Below are 25,661 nucleotides of genomic sequence, written 5' to 3' on the forward strand. Positions count from 1 at the left end.
CTCCTTTTCAAGCGGTTAGAACAAATATAAAGTTAATACTTTTGTATTAACAGATGATGGGTCATTAACGCCTCACTGTCCAATTACTTTGAGGATCCATTATGATTCGCCACACAAGTCGCCCGGAATATTTCTTTTTGCTAAAGCTGTGACAATATCACCATAAAGTGCCTTTGGTGGCCTCAGAATGTAGCAAAATAATGCAACTGTAATGTCTCATCATAAGTGGGCACACATTTGCAGACGTACCATTTTCATGAAAAGTCTCATCGGTTTAATGTGGAAAGCAATTTTAAAGACAACTTCAGTGGTGTTCTTGCCATCAGTCTACTTCCAACCAATCCTCTTTAGCCCAGTCAGGTAACTGTGTAGAATATTCAAAGTCTGGTCCTTTATACCGTAAGGCGTGTAGGTACATGATGAGCTCTTTTTCAGTGGGGTCAGCTCGTACTAGTTTGCACTCACTACACAGGGGGTCTGTTGACGTCTGCATTCGGTCTCCCTGTGATTTATCTGGAAAAGCAACACGAGAGTCTTTGGTTATGGTCTTGTCACTGCTAACTTCTGAAGAACATTCCGCCACCTTTACAGTGCCCTGTAGTATACTTTCATCACGCGTCTCAGCTTTACAAGATCCATCTTGTAGTTTATTATCCTTCTGTCCCTCTTGTGACAAGATGGTCCCGTTGTCAGATCCATCCAGCAGGTGGAGGCTCTCCTGAGCCTGATGTTCTTCCACCAGAGCTTTGAGGAGCTCCTCGTCACTCTTTCCCACTAAAGCCCCCTTGCCCCTGTGAGGACCCCAGGCAGAGGCGCCGTAGATGGGATCGCGGAGGATGGGGAAGCCCAGGTACTGAAGGTGCACCCTGATCTGATGGGTACGGCCAGTTAGGGGCAAACAGCGCACCACACTGCTCTTGCCATTAAAGCTAAGTCTTTGGAACACAGTCCGACACTCCTTCCCCTTCGGGTCGACGCGGCAGAGACCGATTTTAAAGGACACGACCAGGATGGGCTCCTCGCAGACCAACTCACCCTCTGGAAACTCACCTTCCACTCGGCACACGTACTCCTTTTCAAGCTGTTAGAACAAATATAAAACTCTTAAATGCTCTCGCTCGTGCCTGAGGGGCGTGAAAAAAAGCCAGAAACAAAGAACCTACCTTCCTGTCTCTCACCAGCTGATCTAGTTTCTTCGAGACCTCAAGAGTCCTGGCAAAGAGCAACACTCCCGAGGTGAGTCGGTCCAATCTATGGACCGTGTGCAGCTCCGAAAGGCCCCGCTCTTTGCCGAGGATGAATATCACTGTGTTATGTCGGAAACGGCCGCACGGGTGGACCGGTATGGAGGCGGGCTTGTCGACCACAAGGACTTCCCCGTCATCCAGCAGGACCTCTAGAGGCTTGGCGACTACAGGGGGCTCGTGACGGTGGACGGTGTTCTTAATGTGGTCATTGTTCTGCATCAGGGACAAAATGGAAGCCTCACTGTACACACTTGAAAGTAAAAAAATTACTCATTGCTCTGTTTCACTTAAATATTAAAGTGGAATGACAGACGTCAAGCACTACCCGTTGTCACACAGTTCATAATTCCACATTTTGGGGTAAAAGAGACATCTAAAATTGCACAGGAACCTGTGCAAGGTATTCGCAATTTCTTGACATGTAAGATTTTTTAAAAAATAGTGAATTAGTTTGCACAGCTGCTTTATGTGCATGTGGCAAAAGGACACGCTCAGTTTTATTTGACAATCCAAAGATGTTTTTAAATATTTACTGTAATTCTGATTCAAAACTGGAGTTTGCAGTTGTAAAAAAAAAAACAAAAAAACACTTAAGTCATAGGTTAAAATTGTCACCATGACATGACCATGACAGTAGTATATTACAATTTTACTTGGACTTTTTACTGTTCTGGAGACAAAGTGGCATGCATGATGATATGGGCTCATCATGGTACAATACTAACCTTTAGTACCACAGACAGATCCTCCACGGGGGTCTCATTCAAGCGGATGCGACCCTCTTTGACTGCGCTCTGGTAATACTCAATGGACTCTGCTCGGAACTCACTCTCAAAAACTTCCAGAAGGCTCTTCCCTACCCAGCGACCTTTGCAGTAGGTCTTGAAGTCAAAGTAATAGGGGCGCACTTTGCGCAGGCCGTCCTCGAAGTAGTACGAGGTCTCGTCGAAATGTTCTTGGCTGAAACTGACACCCGGGTTCCGCTTCTGCGGTGGAGGCACGTATCTCTCCCCGGGACGGAGCTTCTTTCCTCGGGCTCCTCTCGATCTCTTGGCCGAGCCGCTCGGCTCGTCATTTTTACGTTTGCCGGTTACCTTGGAGTCTCCCAGCGCGATTCCCTCTGCAGACACGGGACTGCCTTTTTTCACCTGCGTGGCTGCTGCCAGCTCCATAGAGGACAGACTACGAACTGTGGCGTTAAGTTGCTGTTTCTTCCGTGACCGATGACCAGGTAATAATTTTTCAACTGAATGTTTATTACGACCTCGTTGACAACTTTTACGGAAATTCCATAGCACAATACTGTGCAGAACGTATATAGATTTATTTACGGAATGTCTCGTCGCTTCAAGGCCAAGTAAAAATGACAAATGTGAAGTGAATTTTCCAAAAGCTATGACCGTCCGACCCGCGTGCATCGCTGAGGTCCTTCTTATACTGCGGTCGCAGAAATGTGACGTCATGATTAATTCTTCCAAAATACTACTGGTACTGCTGCCACATTGTATGTAATTGAACAATGTATAAATATCACAAAGGACAATGTTTGATTGCCCTAATACTGATATTCACAGTACATTCAAGCCAAATGAATTCATCAGCACATCTTAAAATAACTAGAAATAAAAAGTGTTGCATTGCACAGAATTCACACTCAAAGCCATCGTGTAGAAATATTTAATGATCACGTTTTATACATCTCATTTCTATGTGAGAGATCTAAAATATTCGGGCCCAGTTTGGGCTAAATTATATTGAGTAGTAACAAAAAGGTACCAATGTTCCCTTCTTTTCACGAGCAGTACTGTTGTGGTGTTTACATAATTCACCCGCGGGACCTCGAGTTGGGGTGCGGGGTTCCGCACGGACTGTTTTTGTTGTTGCGCTTCCGGAGCAAGAAGGTTAACAGAGTTCCCGCCGTTATGCGTGTAGTTTGGTGATGTCGAACAATAAAACAAGTTCTGTTTCTGTGTCCGACACTCCGCCTCCGACTCCTTTTCTCCGGCGCTACACTGGTGACCCCGACGTCAGTCCCGGCGTTTTCGAGACTGAAACGAACATGGCAACCGCCATCCTCAAATTGCCGGAGTTTTGGGAGACGTCCGCGGCAGCGTGGTTCGCACAGACGGAGGCTCAGTTCGCCCTCCGCGGGATCTCAGATGATTCCACGCGTTACTACCACGTTGTCTCAGCACTCGGGAGCTCAACGGCGGCCAGAGCAGTGAACTTCATCACCTCTCCCCCGGCCCGAGATAAGTATGCTGGGATCAAGGCTCACCTTCTCAAGGTTTTGAACTTTCACGGCCGGAACGTGCCCGACGTCTGTTGGCTATTAATGGACTGGGGGACAGCAAACCTTCCGAACTCATGGAAATGATGCTAAACCTGCTGGGCACGGAAGAGCCCAATTTCATTTTCATGGAACTGTTTCTCAGGCAAATGCCACCGCATGTTCAGACGGCGCTCGCGAACAGTACTATCACTGAGCCCCGGGCCTGGCCGAGGAGGCCGACCGTTTCTTCCTGGCAACCCAGCGCTTCTCCCCTGAGACGCTGGCCGCGACGCGCCCCTTGCAACTACGACGCGTCGGGAAACGCCAAAGCCCACGCTTCGCAGCGGCCGTGAGCGTGGGCGCGAAGAGCCGGCTGCTGTTCGTCAAGGACAACCTTTCCGGGCGCAAATTCCTTTGTGACACCGGCGCCCAGAGGAGCGTCCTGACGGCCACTGCGGAGGACGCCGCTGGCGGGACTCATGGGCCACCCCTACTGTCCGCTAATGGCTCCCCTATCCGCTCTTATGGCATGAGGACTGTGGACTTGTGTTTCGGGAGTCAGCGGTTCACATGGGACTTTGTCACTGCGGATGTCTCATTCCCTCTCCTCGGCGCTGATTTTTTTTGTGCCCACGGGCTGCTGGTGGATGTTAAGAGGGGCCGTCTGGTGGATGCACTGACTTTTTCCACGGTCGCCTGCGTCCGCAATGAGGCGACTTATGGTGGTCTCTCCAGTTCGCTATCGGACGGCACCAAGTACCAACTCCTCCTTGGTGAGTTCCCTGCCTTGACACGGCCCACTTTCTCCTCTGCCACGACTAAACATGGGGTCGAGCACCACATTGAGACCAAGGGCCCCCCGATCCACGCGAGGGCCCGACGGCTTGATCCCGAGAAGCTAGCAGTCGCTAAGTCCGAGTTTGCCAACATGGAGCGTCTGGGCATCGTCCGCCGCTCGGATAGCCCGTGGGCCTCGCCACTACACATCGTCCCTAAACCGAGTGGGGTGGCGACCGTGTGGTGACTACCGCCGCCTTACGACGCCGCCACTACGCCCGACCGCTACCCTGTTCCACACATTCAGGACTTCTCAGCCCACCTGGCAGGCAAAATCTTGTTCTCCAAGGTCGACCTGGTGCGCGGGTATCACCAGGTTCCCGTGCACCCCTCAGACGTTCCCAAGACAGCTGTAATCACTCCGTTTGGACTGTTCGAGTTTCTGAGGATGCCGTTTGGTCTTAAAAACGCGGCACAATCTTTCCAGCGTTTAATGGATTCTGTGCTCAGGGACTTGCCATTTGTGTTCGTCTATTTGGATGACATCCTCGTCGCCAGCTCCTCGGAGGATGAACATCTGATGCACCTCCGCGACCTCTTCGCAAGACTTGAGCAGCATGGCCTGATCATCAACCCGGCAAAGTGTGTTTTCGGGGTGCCATCTATCCAGTTCCTCGGGCACCTCATAGACAAGAACGGCGCCGCCCCCCTTCCGGCAAAGGTGGAGGCCGTCTCCGCTTTTCCCTGACCTCGCTCGGCTCGGGGCCTCCGGGAGTTCCTGGGGATGGTGACTTTCTACCACCGGTTCATCCGCCGGGCGGCCCACATCATGCGCCCGCTCTATGAGGCTCTTAAAGACAAGGCCCCCAACCGGGACGTTGAATGGACGGCCGAGAGGATGGAAGCCTTCGAGGCTACGAAGGCCGCACTGAGTCGTGCCGCTATGCTGGCTCACCCGACCACGGGGCCCCTGTCGCTCTCACTACCGATGCATCGGACTACGCTGTTGGAGCCGTATTCGAACAGTGGGTCGGCGGCGCCTGGCAACCGCTTGCCTTTTTCAGCCGTCAGCTGGTCCCCAGGGAGCGCAAATACAGCACGTTCGATAGAGAGCTCCTCGGCCTCTGGCTGGCGATCCGCCACTTCCGCTCCCTATTGGAAGGCCGTGAGTTCACGGCATATGTGGACCATAAACCCCTCACTTTCGCCATGTCCAAGGTGGCCGAGCCGTGGTCCGCCCGCCAGCAACGCCAACTGTCGTTCATCTCTGAGTACACTACGGACATCCAAACCATCGCCGGCAAATCCAATGTGGTCGCGGACTGCCTCTCCAGGGCGATCGTCGGCACTGTGCATCTGGGTCTCGACTACTCCCGCATGAGCGCAGACCAGGCCTCGGACCACGGGGTGCAGGCCCTCAAGACTTCTGACACGGGTTTGCGCCTGGAGGAAGTCGCGGTTGGTGACTCGGGCGTCAGGTTGCTGTGCGACCTCTCGGCTGACCAGCCTCGGCCGCTGGTCCCTGCAAACTGGCGAAGAGCTGTTTTCGAGGCGGTCCACAACCTCTCCCACCCCGGGAGGAAACCGTCCGTGAGGCTGGTGGCCCAGAAGTTCGTGTGGCGCGGTCTCAAGAAAGATGTGCAGGCCTGGGTCGACTCGTGCGTGGCCTGTCAGCGGGCTAAGGTGCATCGCCACACAAAAGCCCCCTTGGAGCCCTTGCTGTCCCCGAGAGGAGGTTTGACCACGTCAACGTTGACTTGGTAGGTCCACTTCCTCCCTCGCACGGATTCACCTACTTGCTCACCATGGTGGACAGGACGACCCGCTGGCCCGAAGCCGTTCCCCTCTCCTCGACAACGTCGTCAGACGTGGCCCGGGCGTTCATCGGCACGTGGGTTGCACGCTTCGGGACACCGTGCGACCTTTCTTCAGATCGTGGCCCTCAGTTTACCTCTGAACTCTGGAACGCAGTCGCTGAGAGTTTGGGGGTCAAGCTGCACCGCACTACCGCCTATCACCCCCAGGCGAACGGTCTTTGCGAGCGGTTCCACCGCTCCATGAAAGCAGCCCTGCGTGCCGGCTTGACGGACGGCAACTGGTTGGATAAGCTCCCGTGGGTCATGCTCGGCCTCAGGTGCGCCCCCAAGGAGGACCTGTTGTCCTCATCCGCCGAACTCGTCTACGGCCAGCCACTGCGGGTCCCCGGCGAATTCATCCCGGATGCCACAGCGCCCTGGTCCGCAGCCAGGCAACGGTCCCCTGCTGGAGGCCGCAAAAGGGTTTGCGCCGGTTCCCACGTCGCAACATGGCACCCCAGCTGCCCGGCTGCCCCGTCACCTGCGCTCTGCGGATTTGTGTTTGTTCGTCATGACGCCCACCGTGGACCTCTCCGCCCCCCATACGACGGGCCGTTCAGGGTCCTGGAGCATGGGGATAAGAGCCTGCTCGTGGACATTGGCGGCAGACCCGAGACTGTTTCCGTGGACAGGATCAAACCCGCGCACCTGGACATTGCCCAGCCTTTGGGGTTGGCCCTCCCCCCGCGCCGGGGTCGTCCCCCTTTGCCCTGTGCCCCTGCGCCCGCCGGGGTACCCTTGACCCCGCCTGAGCCCTTGTCCCGTGACTCAATGGACAGTGCGGCCCCGCCCCCATCGGCCCCTACAGTGCACACTCGCCGGGGTCGGGTCATCATCCCTCCACGGCACAAGGATTTTGACTATGGGTGAATTCTGGGGGGGCTTGTGTGGTGTTTACATAATTCACCCGCGGGACCTCGAGTTGGGGTGCGGGGTTCCGCACGGACTGTTTTTGTTGTTGCGCTTCCGGAGCAAGAAGGTTAACAGAGTTCCCGCCGTTATGCGTGTAGTTTGGTGATGTCGAAAATAAAAAACAGTTCTGTTTCTGTGTCCGACACTCCGCCTCCGACTCCTTTTCTCCGGCGCTACACTGTATTTAATTTTTCCATTTGTAGCTTAAAACACAAGACACAAAAGGTTTTACATCATATCATCGTGATATAAGTGTCAATATTTAAAACTCCTTTGGAAACAAAATTAACCACGTTTTGGCACAATTGCGGCACGTTTTACAAAGTGAAAGAATAGCACTAGTGGATACAAACTTGAAGTTGCTGTTTGTTGTCATGACAAAAGCTGGCTTGTGTGAGTGTTCCCTTCTGTTTGACTACATTTAAAACCCAAAGTTGTCAAAGAAGATTACATGATTCAAACCAAACACTGTTGACAATTTTCCATGAGGATTCATCGAAAAAGCACTCTTGCGTTCCAAAAGTTGGAAATTCACAAAGGTAAATATACATTATTTCCATCATCACGACTGTACTAATTTGACCATTTTTATGTAAATGTGCAAACTTTCAGTTACTTCCTCTTATTATAATCCAGGGAGACGATCGAGCCAGGTGCTCCTTTTGAATGTCTAAAAGTTACGGAGGGAAAAGTGAATATAAGACTATGAGAAATCCAGCAAAGGAACTGAAGGGGTGGAAGATGTGCAGGACAACCCCACCTCCTGCTGGGGGGTGAGGGCAACCACACCGCAGTCAGAGCTCACCTCTGAGAAGACAAATAAAGCAAAAATTATCTTGTGATATTAGACACAAAGTGCACACACTCATGTTCAAATGCCATGTTTGTGTGATACTGTAGAAGGGGAAAATGGGACCAATATAACATATACGATATATATCCATCCATCCATTTTCTTAGCTGCTTATCCTCACAAGAGTCGCAGGAGTTCTGGAGCCTATCCCAGCTGTCAACGGGGAGGAAGTGGGGTACACCCTGAACTGGTCGCCAGTCAATCGCAGGGCACATGGAGACAAACAGCCGCACTCACAATCACACCTATGGGCAATTTAGGGTGTCCAATTAATGTTGTGTGTTTTTGGGATGTGGGAGGAAACCCACGCAGACACGGCGAGAACATGCAAACTCCACATAGGCGGGTCCGGGATTGAAACCGGGTCCTCAGTACTGTGAGGCCAACGCTTTACCAGTTGATCCACCGTGCCGCCGATGGAGATATATATATATATATATATATATATATATATATATATATATATATTATATATATATATATATAGTGTATTTATATATTTTAAGAAAAGCATTGCTCCTGCTGTCAGATGTGACCGCAAAAATGTATGTAAAAGCCTACTCGAACATCTAAAATGTATTTATTTAGAAGGGGGAGATTAAATGGATACAGGTGTGGGTCACTCTCATTAAACATGAGGTAGATTGTGACAGCCATGTTCTTTTATAAGGGTGTGCAGACTTCTGCAACCTCATTATTTCAATTTCTCTTTATTTGCCCTCACAAAAGGAATTCTTTTTTTTGTTTGTTTTTGGCAGTTTTAACCCATTTCCACATTAACTGTAAAAAAAAAAAAACAAATTGAAATAATTTATCATAATGTAATTTTTGATGTGGCATTTGAACAGGAGTGTCAAGTGAAAAAAATGGAGCGAGGGGCGAGCGCAGTATCGCCATGTACCCCGGCCACTGTCGCCTCTTGTCGGTCAGGGGCACGTAAACCACTCCCATCAAAGCCCTTTTGAGGAAGGTGCCGTCACTCTGACGGTCGTACTGTTCCAGCACCTGACTGCCGCCGTCGGGGCCGACTGGCAGCACCAAGCGGCCGCTCGGCTTCAGCTGCTCCAGGAGCTGCAACAAGTGGACACGGAATTATATCACAGGTTGTTTATTTTTTCACCCCTACTCATTTTTTTCTACAGTGGAACCTCTGAAGTCAAACAACATGTAACAATATTTTTAATGACTATAAAAAGAATTAGTTGCAGGTTCAAACTATTGTCAACAGCTCACGGGGCACAAACAACATTGTGCTTTTTATGATCCCTCTCCTTTCTTTCTGTTGACAAACTGATGCTTATAAACCCAATGAAATGAGATCTTCTGTAATATGCAGAAATCTTGTCTGACATCTTCCATAACAAGATTTTTTTTCCGCCCGGGGGGTGGGTGGGTTTTGCAAAACAGCCACAAAATGCTGACCGAAAACCAAAATACTTGCAGATTTAATTATTCACTTTCTCCAATGACCACTAACATTAGAGGCAGATTTTTTCGTGTACAACTCCAAATTCATTTGACTTTAGAGATTCCAGTGCATTTCATTGACATGTTGCTAAAATGCATACATACAGCCTTGGGAACAGTAGCGGCAGCTGCACCAACATGGATGGCGTCATAGGGGGCTCCCTCTAGGTACCCGAGTCTTCCGTCTCCCACTGTGGACACACACATACGTGGACCCACGAGCGATTATGACGCAGCAACCAAACTGCCTCCCCATCCTATTCACCTCCGTGGTGAATATGATCCACCGCGGCCCGGCACCGCGACGAGTCACCCCGCCATGATGATCCACCCCAGCTCGGCGCCGGAATGAGACCCCCCCCCCCCCCGGCCGAAGTCGTGATCGCGGTGGACGAGGCACGGCTTCGGTGGCGGCCCGTCCAAAAACGTGCTCGGCGCCGACGGGTACATCGACACATTTAGCACCCCTGACTTTGGTGCGCAGATCCTTTGTGACATTCTGAGAGTATTACGTCCCCCCCCGACCCCTCCAAACTATTATTTTTTTCTAGTAGCTGTATACACACACCTACCTGTCATTTGGAACCGACGAAGCTCTCGTCCTTTGCACCCGTGCAATCCATCCTCCCGAGTGTTCGAGCAATATAACGAGCCGGCATTTTGGCTAACACGAAGGAACAAAGAGCTTCCATCCCGCAGGTAAAACTAATAGAAACATACGAGCCCGCCTGAGTACGCCACTGCCTTGTACATCACTTCCTGCTTCTTCTCGAAAACAAATCCTTCAAGAGGATTTTCATGGCGGGAGTTACAAAAATCCATTTACATCAAAATCATGTTTTGTGGTGAAAAAACTGATAGGTCCATACCGGCTGCTGTTTTTTTCATCAATAACATACTAAAAATCAAATTCATGATTTTTAGTGACAGTGGACCTTTAAATGACAGTCAGTATCCGTGCAACTCGCTTAAAAATCGGTTTGTGTTCACCTTGCTTCACTCACCCACAAGCTTGATGCGTCCAGAGGCGATAAGTTCCGGGTCATCCGCCTGGACGTTTTTGATTGAACTTTGAACCAGTTCGTCGATGTGGTCAATCCCCACGACTCTCCCGCTGTTTCCTGTCTGCACCCAGTCGAGAGGTACGCAGGAACCAAAATAGTGAAGCCTCCACACTACGTGACAACCAAGCGACATTTACCATTCTTGCGAAGCAGGCCGTGAGATAGCCGCTTCCCGAACCGACGTCCAGGGCCGACGCCCCTTCCGTGAGTTTGTCGCTCAGCAGCTCCAAAGCGTGGGCGTGCTGTCAGAACCAGGAAAAGTCAAAGCAAAACACAGTCGGGAATTTTTGTTTGTTTTACTTGTATATGATATTATGTACTCAAATTATAAGACAAGATTCATATGCGTACCATGTGTGGTGCACTGATGGTGGCTCGGAAGCCTGTGACAGGAAACACACGGTCACTTTCGCCGAACACACTTTTACGGCAAAGTGATGCGAGTCAGTGCCTTTGCAAATAAAAGCCCGTAATGGAGACCTATGGACTGAGGAGAGTCTGCGTATGGATAATCCCTGGAGTAGATCCCTCTGTCGGTGGCCAGCATGGCGTCAAACACTCTGTCGCTCTGGATCACGCCGTGATCTGAAAAATAGACATTTGAATTCAATTATATCGACTTGTGATTTATGAGCAAATTTTAAATAGTTTCCTCTGGAGGAACAGCCAAACTGGCTTCGCTTAGCCAAAACAGTCACATGATGGGGACAATCCAATTTACGGAACTTCGGAAAACAAGCGAATATAGAATAAAATAAGGACGTTTAGTTTTAAAAAATCGTTAGCTCTCGGGAGTGCCCATACATTCTATGGTTAAACAACTCAAAAAAATCCTTTGTTATCTTTCCATTTGTATAAATGCCAGTGAGCTCATTGACCTAATGAGCAACCCCCACAACAGGTTTTGGTGCCCAAGACCTGATCAAGCTGGACTGGCAGAAGATCCAGAAGCACTTTCAAGACTGCGGGAGTCTGAGGTCGGAACCCCAGTCCAAAAAAAGCTTTGCGTTGGAGCACTACCATGCACGAACACCCACATTCCTCACAGGGTCGACAGCTCTGAGCCTAAAGGTAAGCAGAGCTGCATCGGGTTTTCTTGCACTGATTAGCATTAGCCGCATTAGCTTTTGATGAACGGTACATTGCTCAGCGAAGTTGTCAAGGGTGCATTTAGTGATCTGTCCATGCGCCACAGACATAGTGTATTTAATTTACATGACTAATTATTTTTCTCACGACTTTTTAACCTCTGAAAGCAGCCATTGTAGAAAATGCATTCACCTCTCAGCCTTGTTATGAGCTCCTGGTGCGTTTTGCCACTGGACATCCACGCCATGGTCCGGGACAGCAGCACCCCCATCGGGATCGCCACGATTGCCAGACGCAACGCAGCTCGCATCTCCTACACAAGATTTCCCTGCATCGATATGATGGACACGAATACTGGCATGCTCTATTTTATCAATCAATTTAAAAAAAAAAAAACAATTAAGTAAAGCTGGTTTGAAGCTAAAAAAAAAAAAATGCGACACGTAAACCACAAAGAAGCGTTTTATTTCGTTTGTATACCTCGGCGGTCGGAAAGAGGACACCGGCTAACTTCCGGGTTGAGCGACAGCTACCCAATCGTCTGCATAGTTTTCAACCGGAAACTTGAGTGGACCAATCGAATACAAATATAATCGATTGATGGTATTTACATCCAATCATTCGTCACAAAATACGGAAGTGCGTTGATGTTTCACTCGTACTGTATAGCCATTGAAGCGAGTCTATGATGGAGGGACTAAGCTTCTAAATCTCTTTTTGTTGAGAAAAAAAAATAATAAGCAGAGGAAATAGGTGACGTATTAAATATTTCATTACGGTTAGACGTGTGTTTTTAATCGCAGTGATATTTTGTGAAATTCCGAAGACTACTTCTCTTAGGTATGTTTTTGCATTTGCATGCGTTTCTGATTAAAGTTATTCAATGTAGCAGATTTCGACGTCTATTCACGTTACAGCTTGCAAGAGGATGATTGACGATTTCGAGAAACAGGAGGTTCGGAGCAGCGGGGAGCTCTGGTCCCAAATTTGTGGTCCTAGCCTGCCGGAGATCCAAGCAGAGACCCCTCCGGACAACAGTTCCGACTTCCAGGACTCTTTTCAGCCTGCGGGAGGGCCGGGCAATGGCCTGCCTAACGGGACAAACACCACCGGATTCCCCAATGCTCAGTGGGAACCCATGGAGGATTCCGAGACCTACATTGCCAGTTTAGGTTCGATTCTCCCTGCGCTATAACATCCACGTGAACTGCCATGGAGATGTAAAACAAAATACATTACTTTTTCCAGAGCTGCTTTACAGTCATTTTCTTTTCAAGAACCCCGACCCTATAAAAAAAAAAAAAAAAAAAAGGATGTCGTCGAGTTGGAATGGCTGCTTCCACCGAGAAATGCATCAACCTGATAACTTTTCAAATCAGATGATGGGTTCTGGAGAAAATTGGATTTTTGTGTGTGTCTGTAGTCTGTAGAAAATCTGGCCCAAAACGCCTTTAAATTAGATTAGAACAGCATAATTTATTTACAATAATAACTAATACATTTCCAACCAGTTAAGTTGAATTCAATAATTCCCCACAGTACATCACGTGATCTCTCACTAATGTACTGTGGTACAGAGGTTCAGAATCATCCATCTATCCATTTTGTTTTTCCGCTTATCCTCTCGAGGAGTGCTGGAGCCTATCCCAGCTGTCAACGGGCACAAGACGGGGTACACCCTAAACTGGTTGTCAGTCAATCGCAGGGCACATTGAGACAAACAGCCACACTCACAATCACACCGAGGGGCAATTTAGAGTGTCCAACTAATGTTGCGTGTTTTTGGGATGTGGGAGGAAACTGGAGTGCCTGGAGGAAACCCACGCAGGCACGGGGAGAACACAAAAACTCCACGCAGGCGGGTCCGGGATCAAACCTGGGTCCTCAGAACTGTGAGGCCAACGCTTTACCAGCTGACCCACCGTGCCGCCGGTTGGGAATCACTCAGTTAAAAAACAAAGAAATATAGTTTTCAGAATGTTTGCAGCACTTTGTGTTGTGGTCATTTCAGATTCTCAAACACTTTACACCTAAAAAAGCAGCTTTCCAAGTACTCCATTATTCAATTTGCACTTAAATTCGATGTGATTTAAAAAAAAAAAACAACTTAATGATTTAATAAAGTTAATACATACCTGAGTAATGTTTGAAAACAATTTGTTTTTGTCTCAGAGAATCGACTGAAGAGGCTGAAGGGTCAGCCCAGCGACGTGACCTCCAAGGATATGCTGCGTTCCTTGTCTCAAGCCAAGAAAGAGTGCTGGGATAGATTCCTGCACGACGCTCACGCCTCCGAGCTCTTCCAAAGCGGCGACATGGATGAGAGGTATTAAGAACATGTGCGCACACGGCCACATGTTGCTAGGACAACGATATGACCAATATGATTGTCAAGAAACTTTTTCTCTGACTTGCTTGCATGCAGAAGGGCAAGATTTGTAATAATTTATTGCGGGGACAGATTTTCTGCGAAACAAGGCTGTGAATACATATAGAAAAGGTCTGGAGTGCATAATTTGAACATAATGATATTATTTTTGGCCAGGGTAAAATTTGACGTAGTATTTGTGTTGCAAGCGTTTCAATAACGTATTGTAACGGTTGACTCTTGGCAGTGCCGTGGAACACTTGAAGAGGTGGCTGGTCCCGGAGAAGGTGGCCATCAGCGCGGAGGAGCTGGAATATCTGCTGAGGCCGTCGCAGACCGAGGAGCCCGCCCGAGTGGAGCGGGAGGCGGCGCGGGGGGACGCCGAGGAAGAAGAGGCTCGGGAGTCCTGAGAAATGACACTGAAACACAGTTCATCCATCAAGCTTTTTCCTCTCCGTTAGTTATCTCTTTTGTTTGTGCCCTTTGTGTATATATGTATTTTTTTTTACCCACAGTTTTATTCACAATGCTTCAACTTTCACAGTCATAGAGAAATTCTAATAAAGGACCTCATGCAGTATAAAAATGTTGACGCTTAAATTCATGTAAAAAATGTCTGAGCTGTGTTTTCAATAAATGATTTTAGGCTTCGTAAATTGTCATTTCATATATAACTGCAGACATTTTGTTGTGTGTGTAGTAAACAAACATTTAAAGGGCTCACAGGTGGCGGTTTTGGAAATTTTTTTACATATAGTGTAAATGGACGCACACACACAACTGGAAATGTATTTGAAGACAAAATTCAACTGAAAATTTTTTATTATGTAAATCATTTTTTGAAAGAGTTGTAATATTTTTTTTTTTAAAAAAAGCTATGTTACAAATTAAAGTGATAACATGGTCATAAATGGAGTAAAAAGTCACATTACTAGTATTGAACTATAAAGTCGCGCTCGCCTGTGTGGGTTTTTTCCGGGTACTCCGTGACTCTAAATTGCCCATAGGGGCGAATGGTTCCTATGTGCCCTGTGATTGGCCAGCAATCAGGCCAGGGTGAAGTCTGCTTTTTCCTCAAAGTAAAACGGGGAAGGGTTGAGCTCATTTACCACGCTAATGAGAACTATTAAAAACGGATGAATGGATGACATTGTTTCAAATTGGATTTAGATCTTTTGGCTAGAGCGCCCTCCTGTGGATAACGCTTGTTACTGCAACAGTTAACCTTCAAGGTCCTTGGTTTGTGACACAAAAAGGGACGCTCAGTTACTGCCGGAATTCTATAATTTACACCCATCCATCCATTTTCTTAGCCGCTTATCCTCACAAGGGTCACGGGGAGTGCTGGAGCCTATCCCAGCTGTCAACGGGCAGGAGGCGGGATACACCCTGAACTGGTTCCCAGCCCAGGGCACATAGAGACAGACAACAGCCGCACATACAATCACACCTAGGGGCAATTTGGAGTGTCCAATTAATGAAGCATGTTTTTGGGATGTGGGAGGAAACCGGAGTGCCTGGAGAAAACCCACGCAGGCACGGGGAGAACATGCAAACTCCACACAGGCGAGTCCGGGATCGAACCCAGGACCTCGGAAATGCGAGGCCAACGCTTTACCAGCTGACCCACCGTTCCGCCGTCTCATTAGTAATATACATTATAATCCACTCGGCTGCTCATACATACATAAATTATCCACACACATGCACACACACACTGACTTTAAACTCATTATTTATTACAATTAAATATTTTTCTTATATTACAGAGGTCCATTTCAGTCAATACAAATAAACTGTGCTGTGATTAATATTTCCATGATACTTCCAAAATGCCATGCAAGGAGAATAGGAACATAAAACAGTTCACACCAGGGGAAAATCTGACTTTCAACATTCTTCTAACATCTACAGGAATGATATTCATAAATTCATATTTCTATACTCCCCTCTCATGTCTTTTTTTATTGTTGGTGCAATTCAACATCAGACCAGTTTTCTCGACTTATATGACAGAAAAAGGCATTTGGAAGTTACATCAAAAATAAACAGTAACTGCTCACATTTCTCTTCTTGGAAAAACACTCTGAATATATATTTGTATTTATATATAGATTTTTTTTTTAATTATTAAATACGGGTTTACAGGAACAGGCACAGAGGACCTATATTAAGACATCTAGTATCACACGTTGATTCATCAGGAGAGCTGAGCGACTTCTAAGGCCATACTGCACGGATACTGCGCTCTACTGTCATTTATGATTTTCATTTTCAGAACACCCGGCGGGATTTTCATCAATCGGTCGGCGCTTTAGCAAAGCAGTCTTACGTCATCCATTCGTATCAATTCACACCAAATCGCGTGTCCTCACCAGAATTTAGCAGGAAATCAGACCAAAAAAAAAAGGAACGGCCAAACGGGCTTTGTGCAAGACAAGAATTACACAAGCAAACTATTGCACCAAAGAAAAAAAAAAAAAGAAATTATTTATAGGGATTAAAATTTGCATCATAAATTAAATTTATTAATAAGGAATTAAAAAAATGATCAGAATTTCCAACTAGCTCAGACAAATTATTTTCTGAAACAGGTTACTAGGCAGGTGTCTAATAATGCATTTTAATGCATTACTACTAGAATGAAAGTATAGCATAGTAGTAATCCCCTTTTCACATATATCAAAACAAAAAGTAGTTTTCGCACTTCCCAACTAAATTCTTGTGAGAACAGGCTAAATTAAATACAACACATTAAAATTTGCTTCATATTTGTCCAGTAAAACGCATGCATCTCCACAATTTGTGATTTATCTGAATAATAAAAAAAAAAAAAAAAAAACTCGAACCCCCTCCACCCCCCCACAAATCTGGGAATGTGTGCTTGGTGTTTGTGCTCACCGGTATGTAACAAGATTTAAAAAGCCAAAACATATTCTCTCTTTTGTTTTGGGGAAGATGACTAAACTTTATTGACATGGGCTGAAAAAAATAAGAGTTTGAATAAAAAAAAGAAAAGTGCATCCAGGGAAGAAACAGCCCATTATTTCTCCATTGGGATTTGAATTAATGACATTATTTCTGGTGAGATATTTTACGCAAAATCCTCAAAGTCAGGTAGACTAAAATTACGTACAAACCACTCACGAAAAGTTTGGGATATTCGGCTTCTGGGTGACATTTCACAATGAGCCTAAAATGCGCTAAAAAGCAGACTATCCCAAAAATATTTTTCCGAGTTGTCCAAATATTTCTTGGCCAGTGCAGCTAAAAAGCGAGGCAACTTTGAGATTTCCTTTCATCTAAAAGGCCTTCTTTGAAAATGAGCTCTGGAAAATAAATTAGATTTTTATTCCCTCTCTCTCTCTCTAATAAATAAAATAGATTATATTCTCTGGAACGCACGTGGAGGAACGAATCAGCGCTCACGTCAGCTAAATGCTACCTAGCGAATATATGTCGACTCAGCGCGTGGAGAAGAAGAATATCGTGTACTAAGTGACGCCATCCACGTAGATAAGATGCAAATACACAGTCAGCCTTTTCACAAGCTACAACGTATGCTTTTTTTCCCCCCATACTTCCATACTCCATTTTTTTTTTCTTTTCTCTTGAGTGCACGTTTGCGTCACACAGTGGAAAATCTCTTCTGAGGTCACTTAAAAATGTGACATGGAACATTTTGGTTTGTTTTTTTTAACCTGTACATGAAAATACTTCCATTGGTATTATCATCAATGGCTTCTTAGAAAGGACTTTGTTGAGTCTGGTTTCAATTTTAGATGCCATGTTATTATATTTTTGCAGATATTGTAATGTAATTCTCCATATTCTTCAGATCCTGTCAAAGCTCACTGACTCCTGCTAAGACGTTTATTTATTTCATTTCATACATATTTATTATCATGAGAGCAAATTCGTCCAAAAGCTTATTGTTTTTCAAGATTTTAATTTTTAAGAAATTCATAAAAACTGTTTCTGGTGATAAAATACATTTTTAAACGAGCAGACTATTTCCCCCCCCCCCCCCCCCAATTTTAAACCCAGTTGCAGTTTTGGATGGGTAGCTAAGTTAAAAATATCATCACTGTATTATTATAACCCTGTAAATCAACTCACGGATAATTTTGACTTGTCAATTATTATTATTTTATTTTTTGTTATTCTGTTATGAATTCAGAAGATTGCCGCATTTACCAATTTAGATGCTAAGCTAAAGTTAGCATATTGTCACTGTGATCATTACGACCCGAAATGATTTTGTCTTATTAAAATGTGATAAACTGTAGCCCAATGATTTAATGCATTATTGTTTAATAATGAATTGCAGTTAATTTAAATGTGTTTTTTTTTCCATTAGCTGAGACTAGCAACGACAATTTAGTCCACTTTCGAATTGGATGAGGATTTTTTTTAACAACATTTGACAATACATAGTCAACAACTTATCATTAATGGGATTTGTGACATCATGAATTTGTGTTGGTTGTTAATCCCCACTGGCCGTCCGTGAAATGCGATATTTGCTTCATCGTACCAAAACATGAAAGCGCACATTCGTGTACAACATACAGCAATGACTACAAATAGATTCACATTTCTGGTACTTCATTCTGTTTCTTAACGCCCCCTCCCCACTTCCCCACCCCAACAATCGTCATTTTTACAGTCGACTAGATCACTTTTTTTGTTAAGATTTGGTTTCAGATGCTAAAATAAGTTAGGATGTTGTCTATATTAAAAAAAAAAAAAAAAAAAAAAAACCCTGCAAGTCGACTTTTCTCCTTGTTCCTTTCCTCCCGTATGCTAAGCTAATTTAGCATTTTGTTGCTTTGCTACGGCAACCCTGTGACTCGACCTTTGGTTGATATGGAATTTTCAATAAACCATTAATAGTCATACTTTTGACGACTATCTCCGCTGGTCACCAAATGTGTCTGACAAACACGGAGTAACATTTGTTTTCACCAGTTTGCGTTGAAGTAATTTTGCTAAAATTAGTCTCAGATGCTAAGCTAAGTTAGCATTTTCTCTGTGAAAACACTCTTTCTTGCTCTTCATTTTTTTCATGCTAAGCTAAGTTAGCATTTCATTTCTGCGCTATGACAACCCTGACTGTCCACTTTTGGACATTTGGAATTTTTAACAAAGCGACTTATTAATACTGCTTGTTGCGTCTGTTATTTGAGCTGCAGGTTTATTTAGGTCATTTCTGTTTATATATTTTTTTTTTTCAAAGTTTTTCCATTGCCACCAGCGATGTTCGCCATTGTCAATGAAAAAAAACTGTTGTGTTTCAAGGAAATAATTTCCAGAGTTGGTAAGATTAGTTTTTTTTCCCTTCTGTTTAAAAAATAAAAAGTATCTCTCTCTCTCTTTCCATGTTTTTCAGTGTGATCGTGATATGATTGCAGGACAGTTAAAGTCCTGCATTCACAGTAAGGAATCTCCTCTACAGAGCTATGACGGAAGTAAAAGGCCTCTGATGTTGCATCTGCGCGCGAGCGATAGGCAGATGGTCCCTTCCATCCGTCCCACAAATGGCACATTTCTAAGACCTGCAGGAGAATGTTCCACATATAGCGCACGCAACACAGGAAGCGGTGTACGATTAAAAGCCATTTCGACGGCTATTATCGCTTCGATTGCGACGCTTACTTCACAACGGTGTGCCGCGTCGGTGTGAAATTTCAAAAGAGAAACTAATCTCACGTTCCTTCATCCCCAAACCTCCACAGCCCCCCTCCCCCCTTTCGCAGGCAGCGGGGCTCGGAGCTCATTTAAGTAGAGGCGGATGAAACCGCCTTATCTCACGTCTCTGAGTGGTTCTGTCGCCCGCCCGGCGCTACTGCAGGTTCTTGAGGAGCCGCCCGTAGCGGAAGTCGTAGACGTGGCGACAGAAAAACACCAGCTCTGGGTCCACGTCGTCCGGCACGCAGCGGTGGCTGGGGGCGGCGTGGCCGACCACGGGGGGCACCAGGAGGGAGGCGGCGCTGTCGGGTACGCCCTCCCCTCGGCGTTTTACCAAGGCACAAAATCTGGAAAAGGGGAAGCAAGCCTTTTTTTGTAACAGGTTTCCATTATCTTTATGAATGGACAGGCCTATATTTACATAAAATGTGTTTTCACGAAAAGGAAGGTTTGAATTTGGACTCTTACTTTAACTTCTTACTGTATGTAATTCCGCCGTGTTCAGTGTACTGTACAATTTGTGTCTTGTTTTCTGGTCATTTCTGGAACGTGTGAGATGGATTATGGATGGATATTTGCTCACAGAGCTTCACTGTGGTGCAAGGGATATTTTCTGACTGTCATTTGCATACGTTCCCTAACAAAAATACAGTATACCGTAATTTCCGGCCTATAAGCCGTAACTTTTTTCACACGCTTCCAACCCTGCGGTTTATGCGGTGATGCAGCTAAATTGTGCATTTTTTTCTAACGGCCGCAAGAAGGCACCCGAGCAGAAAAGGTAAGAGTGAGACCGGTGGAATATATGTGCTGAGGAAGTAACTTTTACCGGTTGGGCCCTGTTAACGCTGCGCTCATTTGTTACTGCCGCATCTCAGTGATTTTTACCGGTATGTTTTTTCATTTTTAACCTGCCGTGTTAGCGCGGCAGCGCTAGCATTAATCTCTCTGTGTACCATCTTTCTTTGTAAATATCTTGTGCTTCTATGTGGGTTTCAATGTGGGCACTAGCGGCTTTTACATGGCTGCGACATATGTATGTACCAAATGGTATTTCCGTTACAAATGTACTGGGTGAGGCTTATAACCAGCTGCGCTCTGTAGGCCGGGAATTACGGTATGTGAAAGGACAGACATATTATGTGCTTAGTGAATGTACAAATATGTTTACATGGTTTGTGACTGAACAGACAGATGTTTGCATTACATGCGTTTGTGACTTTTGATTGTGTCTATATGAATCTTGGAAGGCATGATTCAACACAAACGTGTTTGTCAATAAGCAGATAATGTTAAAATATGTTTGGGAATGAACAGACATGATAACATCACGATCACTATTTTCCTGACGAGCACAAATGTGTTTATTCTGCACGGGGACAGCGTTGTGTGTATGCAGCCGGCATATTTGGGAAAAGGGGGTGTCTGCGCCGGTGGGCGTGAACATAACAGACTTTATTAAGTTACTTATGTCCATTCCCATTAAGTGAGGCGCAATGACTGTGTCGCTTGCACGGAGACGTCCATCTGTGCGTGGCGGGAGCATTGTCACTTGGCCGGTGCGACGGTCTGAGCGCTCCCCTGTGCTGAAAAGTCCCCTCGTGATTAATTTGCATGCGTTACTAACTGGGGAACTCTGGGTACGTAGTAGACGGTAAATGGGAAATCCCCCGCTCTCATAGTTCCCCTTCTTCTACATAGCGCGAGCTAACATACGTTTATATCATAAGCGTGATCCTAACCTAACCTTAAAACAAAAGTATACACATATCTAAGTTTACAAAATATATATATATATATATATATATATATATATATATGATACATCAATCCCCAAACCTGGAAAATCGTTTTGACAGACGCCGCCGTGTCTCAACTGCGTTTTCTCACAGCTGTCAAGGGCTTCGCACATTCAGATAATCAGATAATCAGATATGTCCCCACTTCAGGACTTAACCAGAAAACAGGAGAAAGTGAAATTGATCAATTTCTTACCGACAATACTGTGCCAGTGTCAGGACATAGCATTTGTCTTCAATACAGGCCACGCTGTTTACATCCTGGTGACGAGACGCAAAGATCTCATTCTGCAAATAAATGAAAGTGAATATAAGCAACGTTGTAATTGGAATGTTTGAAGGGCCACCGCTGAGCTGCAGTACACGGACTGTGCGTGGACAGTCGTTTATCATTTATTGCGAAACGAGCAGAATGTGCTTGTTACCTGACAATGCACATTAAGGTTGCGGCCTCCTTGTGTGTGTTCCGGACGGTAGTACCAAAACAAACTCATCATCAACTCTCCTGGGAAAGAAACAAACAACAAAATGCATTCAATACATTTCTCATAAAAAGGTTGGGGATATTCTGCTTTGAAGGGAAATTGCTGATGAACCCTAAATGCACTATGATCTTTCAAAATAAACCTCATTTGACCTTTAAAAACACCTGAATGCCATGTTTCTGTGCTTTTTGGAACACGGAGCTGAATGACATTCACAACAGGTGTTTGAACCTTGACTCGACTACTAAGTTAACTGGTTGAATAAGAATTGCTATTTCAACATTCCTGATCGGTCACATTTTGACATCAAGATGACACCCGACAACTGATCTAAAGTACCTCGCCATTGCGAGGCTTCAAACAGGATGCTCACAGAGGGAAGTGGTCACAAAGCTTAGAGCAGGGGTGTCAAACTCTTTTTTTGTCAAAGGCCACATTGTACTTATGATTTCCCACAGAGGGCCGTGATGGTGAAACCATAGAAATCCTTAATCGCCTCATCATATTTACACGTGAAATTTATGAGCTAGTTTTGGAATCCGAAATCAAGCGTGATGGGTGTTTCAACCATTGTTCGCGTTTGGTAACACAAAAACGCTTATAATATCTCAACATTATCATTTATGATATATGACAATTTGAAATGTGGAGACATATTTTGACAAGAATCACGGATTTTGACACCAATTTGCCTTCGTGAGCCACATGAATTCATGTGGCGGGCCGGATCTGGACCCCCGGCCTCCAGTTTGACACCTGTGGCTTAGAGTGTCACAAATTGTCATCAGCAACTTGCAACAGAGATACGGAAAGAGCCACAGAACACGTTCTGAATTTTGTCATTCTTAAAGGTTAGAGTGCAATTTACCATAATTTACGGCCTACAAGCCGCAACTTTTTTCACACGCTTTCAACCCTGCGTTTTCTGCGGCGATGTGGCTAATTTGTGCATTTTTTTTAACGGCCGCAAGGGAGCACTTGAGGGAAAAAGGTAAGAGTGAGACCGGTGGAATATATGTGCCGAGGAAGTTACTTTTACTGGCCCTGTTCGCGCTACGCTAGCGTTAGGCTGTGCTAGCGTGTTGCTGTTGTGTTACTGGCGTTTCTCAGTGATAATTATCGGTCAGTTTTATTTTAACCGGCCCTGTAAGCGTTAGCGTGGCGCTAGTGTTAGTGCAGCGGTAGTGTTAGTGCTAGCATTAGTGCTGTGCTAGCGTGTTACTGGTGTGTCTCAGCGCTAGTGTTATTGCTAGCATTAGCACTGCGCTAACATTAAACTCTTTCTGTGTACCGTCTTTGTAAATATCACGTGTTTCAATGTGGGTTTCAATGTGAGAACTTGCAGATTTTACACAACTGCGGCGTATGTATGTACCAAAGGGTATTGCCTTTACAAATACTCGGTGAGGCTTGTAACCAGGTGCGCTCTGTTGGCCCGGAATTACGGTAGGTTTATCCGGAATTTCACTTAAAAACTGAATTTACCTAAATTGTGTATTTACATCGCATCTGACATGATGCCACGTACAAATTTACAGTCCGTCTGGTACCTGTCTCAGGCTCCTCCCAAAGCGCCGAGATCTTTGCGACGTAAGGTAAAGACTTTTTCCTGGGCCCAGACTTCAGCAGAACCGTGTCCCTGACCCGGATCAGCTCTCCGTCCCTCTGGACTCCCTGGAAACACTTCCTCGGCACCATGACTTCCTCTCCCTGGGATAACACATGTAGAAGGCGATCAGAGATTGATAAGATGTGAGGGGCTGTGGGTCTGGCGCATTACCCACACTGCTTTGCTTCAGCTTCTCTCACAAATTATAGTTAAATTCAGTTTTGATCCACACTTTTAAAATGAGTGTGATGTTTTATTCTCTGCCCTTCTTGGGCATTTTCAGCTGTGTTTTGGGTCATTAACGTGACCGACAGCCTTGGCCAAGCTTTCTGACACTGGGCAGCGCATTTTGCTCCAGTCGTGAGATTTCATTGTTCCAAGGCGTCCTTTGTCGGATGTAGAAAAGCAACCTCAGACCATTAAAGTGCCTCCTTTTCACAGAAGATAATGTTCTTGAAAATTAGAGTTGATATAACTTGCCAAAAGGCTCCCGTCTTGTCTCAGTACAAAGCTATGTTCCCAGAGGCCCTGTGGCTTGTCAAGATACATTTGGTCAAAATCTAACTCAGTTATTTCAGTGACCATTGTGGATTTTTCTCTCTTTAAAAGGAAGGACACCGACAATTTTCTCCATGTGTGTAAATTCCGCAGACATCAAGATACAATCCTGACCCTGGTATTGTTGGTGTAAATATGCCTTAACTATCAGATAAGACCCTCAATGGAATAAAACTGACAGATGAGACAAAAGTTACCACCAGAAGCGTTTTTGGACATGCGAGTTTACAGCGCTGACGAAGCGCATGCACATTCGATGCGTCCAAACGTGTCACGGGATCAAACTCAAAACGAGGGACGGGTGGCGGAGCGATCTTTCGCATCTGGTGGGCACGTAGAATTACATGTACTGACTATCAGGACAAATTAGAACAGGAAGAAGAAGAAGCAAAATAACTTAAAAACGGTAAGGCTTCTTCAATTATCGATGCTAAAATGTGACTTAAAAGATTTCTCATATATTTAAATGTTTTATAAAGCAGATAAATCCAAAATCAAATAAAAATAAATAAAAAATAAAAATCAATGGTATTGTCGTTGTTTCTTAAAAGTCAAGTGTCATGCCTATAAACATTCTAAAATAGATATTGTAAGGAAAAATACATATGACATTATTCACTTCAATGTCTATATAAAAAAAATAAATATGAGCGGAGAGTGCATCATCCATGCTTAAAGTTGCCGAAGTGTCATTCAACATTCAAGTGGTCGCCATATTGGCTGCATCTTCTGTCCGTGATGTCACCCCGGACATTCGCCATTGAGAAGATGTTGTGCCACCGACTATGGGAGACGAACAACAGAGTTTTTGATTTTTCCGACGGCCATTCTGACAGGGAAGCTCCTTTCGAAGAAGAGAACATCTCCCAACCGAGTGAAGTGACCAGGGCAATATTACATTATCGTTTCGAGCCATATTTAGATCATATGTAGATCACGGCCAATCCGCATGCGGCCAAACTAACTCTGCGGCAGCGATGAACAACGGCGCCCATGAGCAATGACGCCCGCGAGTGACAACGACGGTGCGGCCAAACCGCCTTCCCGTCTGATCCACCTCCGTGGCGGTGATAAACACTGCCAGCCGCGAGCGATGACGACACCGCAGCCAAACCGTCTCCCTGTCCGATCCACCTTCGGGGCGGTGATAAACGCCGCTCGCAAGAGACGAAGACGCTGCCGCTGCCAAACCGCCTCCCTGTCCGTTCGACCTCCGCGGCGGAGATGAGGAACCATGGTCCGTCACCCCGACGAGCCAACCTGGCGGCGCCGCCGATCACGGTTTCAGCCAGAGTGGCATATCGACACATTTAGCACCTCTGACTTACGGCTTACACCCTCCCCAACTATTGTTTTTTTTATGAAGCTGTATATACACCTACCTGTCATTTGAAACCCACAAAGCTCTAGTCCTTTGCACTCGTGCAATCCATTTTTCACGACAAACCGGGTCTCTCGGAAATTTATGAAGGGTAAATCCATCCTCCCGAGTGGTCGAGCAATATCCAGCAATACAACGAGCTGGCATTTTGGCTAACACGAAGGAAAAAAGAGCTACCTTCGCACAGGTAAAACTAATAGAAACATACGAGCCCGCTTGAGTCCGCTACTGGC

At 45.7% G+C, this 25,661-nt stretch overlaps 4 protein-coding genes across 11 annotated transcripts in view; 1 reads left to right on the forward strand and 3 right to left on the reverse strand.

Annotated features, from left to right (window-relative positions):
- Nucleotides 1-259: 259 nt before the first annotated feature.
- Nucleotides 260-2,711, reverse strand: rpusd2 (RNA pseudouridine synthase domain containing 2). Of its 2 annotated transcripts, XM_061844769.1 has the most exons (4): nt 1,973-2,711; nt 1,164-1,460; nt 584-1,081; nt 260-513 (listed from the first exon to the last, which is right to left on the reverse strand). In XM_061844769.1, exons 1-4 carry the CDS (start codon nt 2,708-2,710, stop codon nt 451-453), a joined length of 1,596 nt encoding a protein of 531 aa, XP_061700753.1. In that variant the 5' UTR covers nt 2,711; the 3' UTR covers nt 260-450. The 2 variants fall into 2 exon arrangements, with proteins under 2 accessions (XP_061700753.1, XP_061700752.1); XM_061844768.1 differs by having other exon boundaries at nt 260-1,081.
- A 4,536-nt stretch (nt 2,712-7,247) lies between these two features.
- On the reverse strand, nt 7,248-12,148 carry pcmtl (l-isoaspartyl protein carboxyl methyltransferase, like). Of its 3 annotated transcripts, none has more exons than XM_061844603.1 (9): nt 12,018-12,148; nt 11,730-11,850; nt 10,929-11,033; nt 10,800-10,831; nt 10,586-10,690; nt 10,389-10,509; nt 9,490-9,575; nt 8,819-8,988; nt 7,248-7,871 (listed from the first exon to the last, which is right to left on the reverse strand). In XM_061844603.1, exons 2-9 carry the CDS (start codon nt 11,845-11,847, stop codon nt 7,859-7,861), a joined length of 750 nt encoding a protein of 249 aa, XP_061700587.1. In that variant the 5' UTR covers nt 11,848-11,850; nt 12,018-12,148; the 3' UTR covers nt 7,248-7,858. The 3 variants fall into 3 exon arrangements, with proteins under 3 accessions (XP_061700587.1, XP_061700585.1, XP_061700584.1); XM_061844601.1 differs by having other exon boundaries at nt 11,730-11,865; XM_061844600.1 differs by having other exon boundaries at nt 11,730-12,030.
- A 32-nt stretch (nt 12,149-12,180) lies between these two features.
- ccdc32 (coiled-coil domain containing 32) lies at nt 12,181-14,646 on the forward strand. Of its 3 annotated transcripts, none has more exons than XM_061844605.1 (4): nt 12,181-12,290; nt 12,430-12,709; nt 13,710-13,863; nt 14,153-14,646. In XM_061844605.1, exons 2-4 carry the CDS (start codon nt 12,466-12,468, stop codon nt 14,313-14,315), a joined length of 561 nt encoding a protein of 186 aa, XP_061700589.1. In that variant the 5' UTR covers nt 12,181-12,290; nt 12,430-12,465; the 3' UTR covers nt 14,316-14,646. The 3 variants fall into 3 exon arrangements, with proteins under 3 accessions (XP_061700589.1, XP_061700588.1, XP_061700590.1); XM_061844604.1 differs by having other exon boundaries at nt 12,190-12,377; nt 12,455-12,709; nt 14,153-14,640; XM_061844606.1 differs by having other exon boundaries at nt 12,210-12,290; nt 12,455-12,709.
- Nucleotides 14,647-15,628: 982 nt separating this feature from the next.
- The window catches only part of bahd1 (bromo adjacent homology domain containing 1), a 56,546-nt gene continuing 46,513 nt past the window's right edge, over nt 15,629-25,661 (reverse strand). For all 3 annotated transcript variants that reach the window (XM_061842813.1, XM_061842811.1, XM_061842812.1), the window contains 4 exons: nt 23,431-23,590; nt 21,821-21,900; nt 21,592-21,683; nt 15,629-19,943 (listed from right to left, as the gene is read on the reverse strand). In XM_061842813.1, the coding sequence (XP_061698797.1) occupies nt 19,751-19,943; nt 21,592-21,683; nt 21,821-21,900; nt 23,431-23,590 (525 nt within the window). In that variant the 3' untranslated portion in view covers nt 15,629-19,750. The remainder of the gene's footprint in view (nt 19,944-21,591; nt 21,684-21,820; nt 21,901-23,430; nt 23,591-25,661) is intronic.

The sequence above is a fragment of the Syngnathoides biaculeatus genome, chromosome 15 (genome assembly GCF_019802595.1).
Source record: "Syngnathoides biaculeatus isolate LvHL_M chromosome 15, ASM1980259v1, whole genome shotgun sequence".
Taxonomy (NCBI): domain Eukaryota; kingdom Metazoa; phylum Chordata; class Actinopteri; order Syngnathiformes; family Syngnathidae; genus Syngnathoides; species Syngnathoides biaculeatus.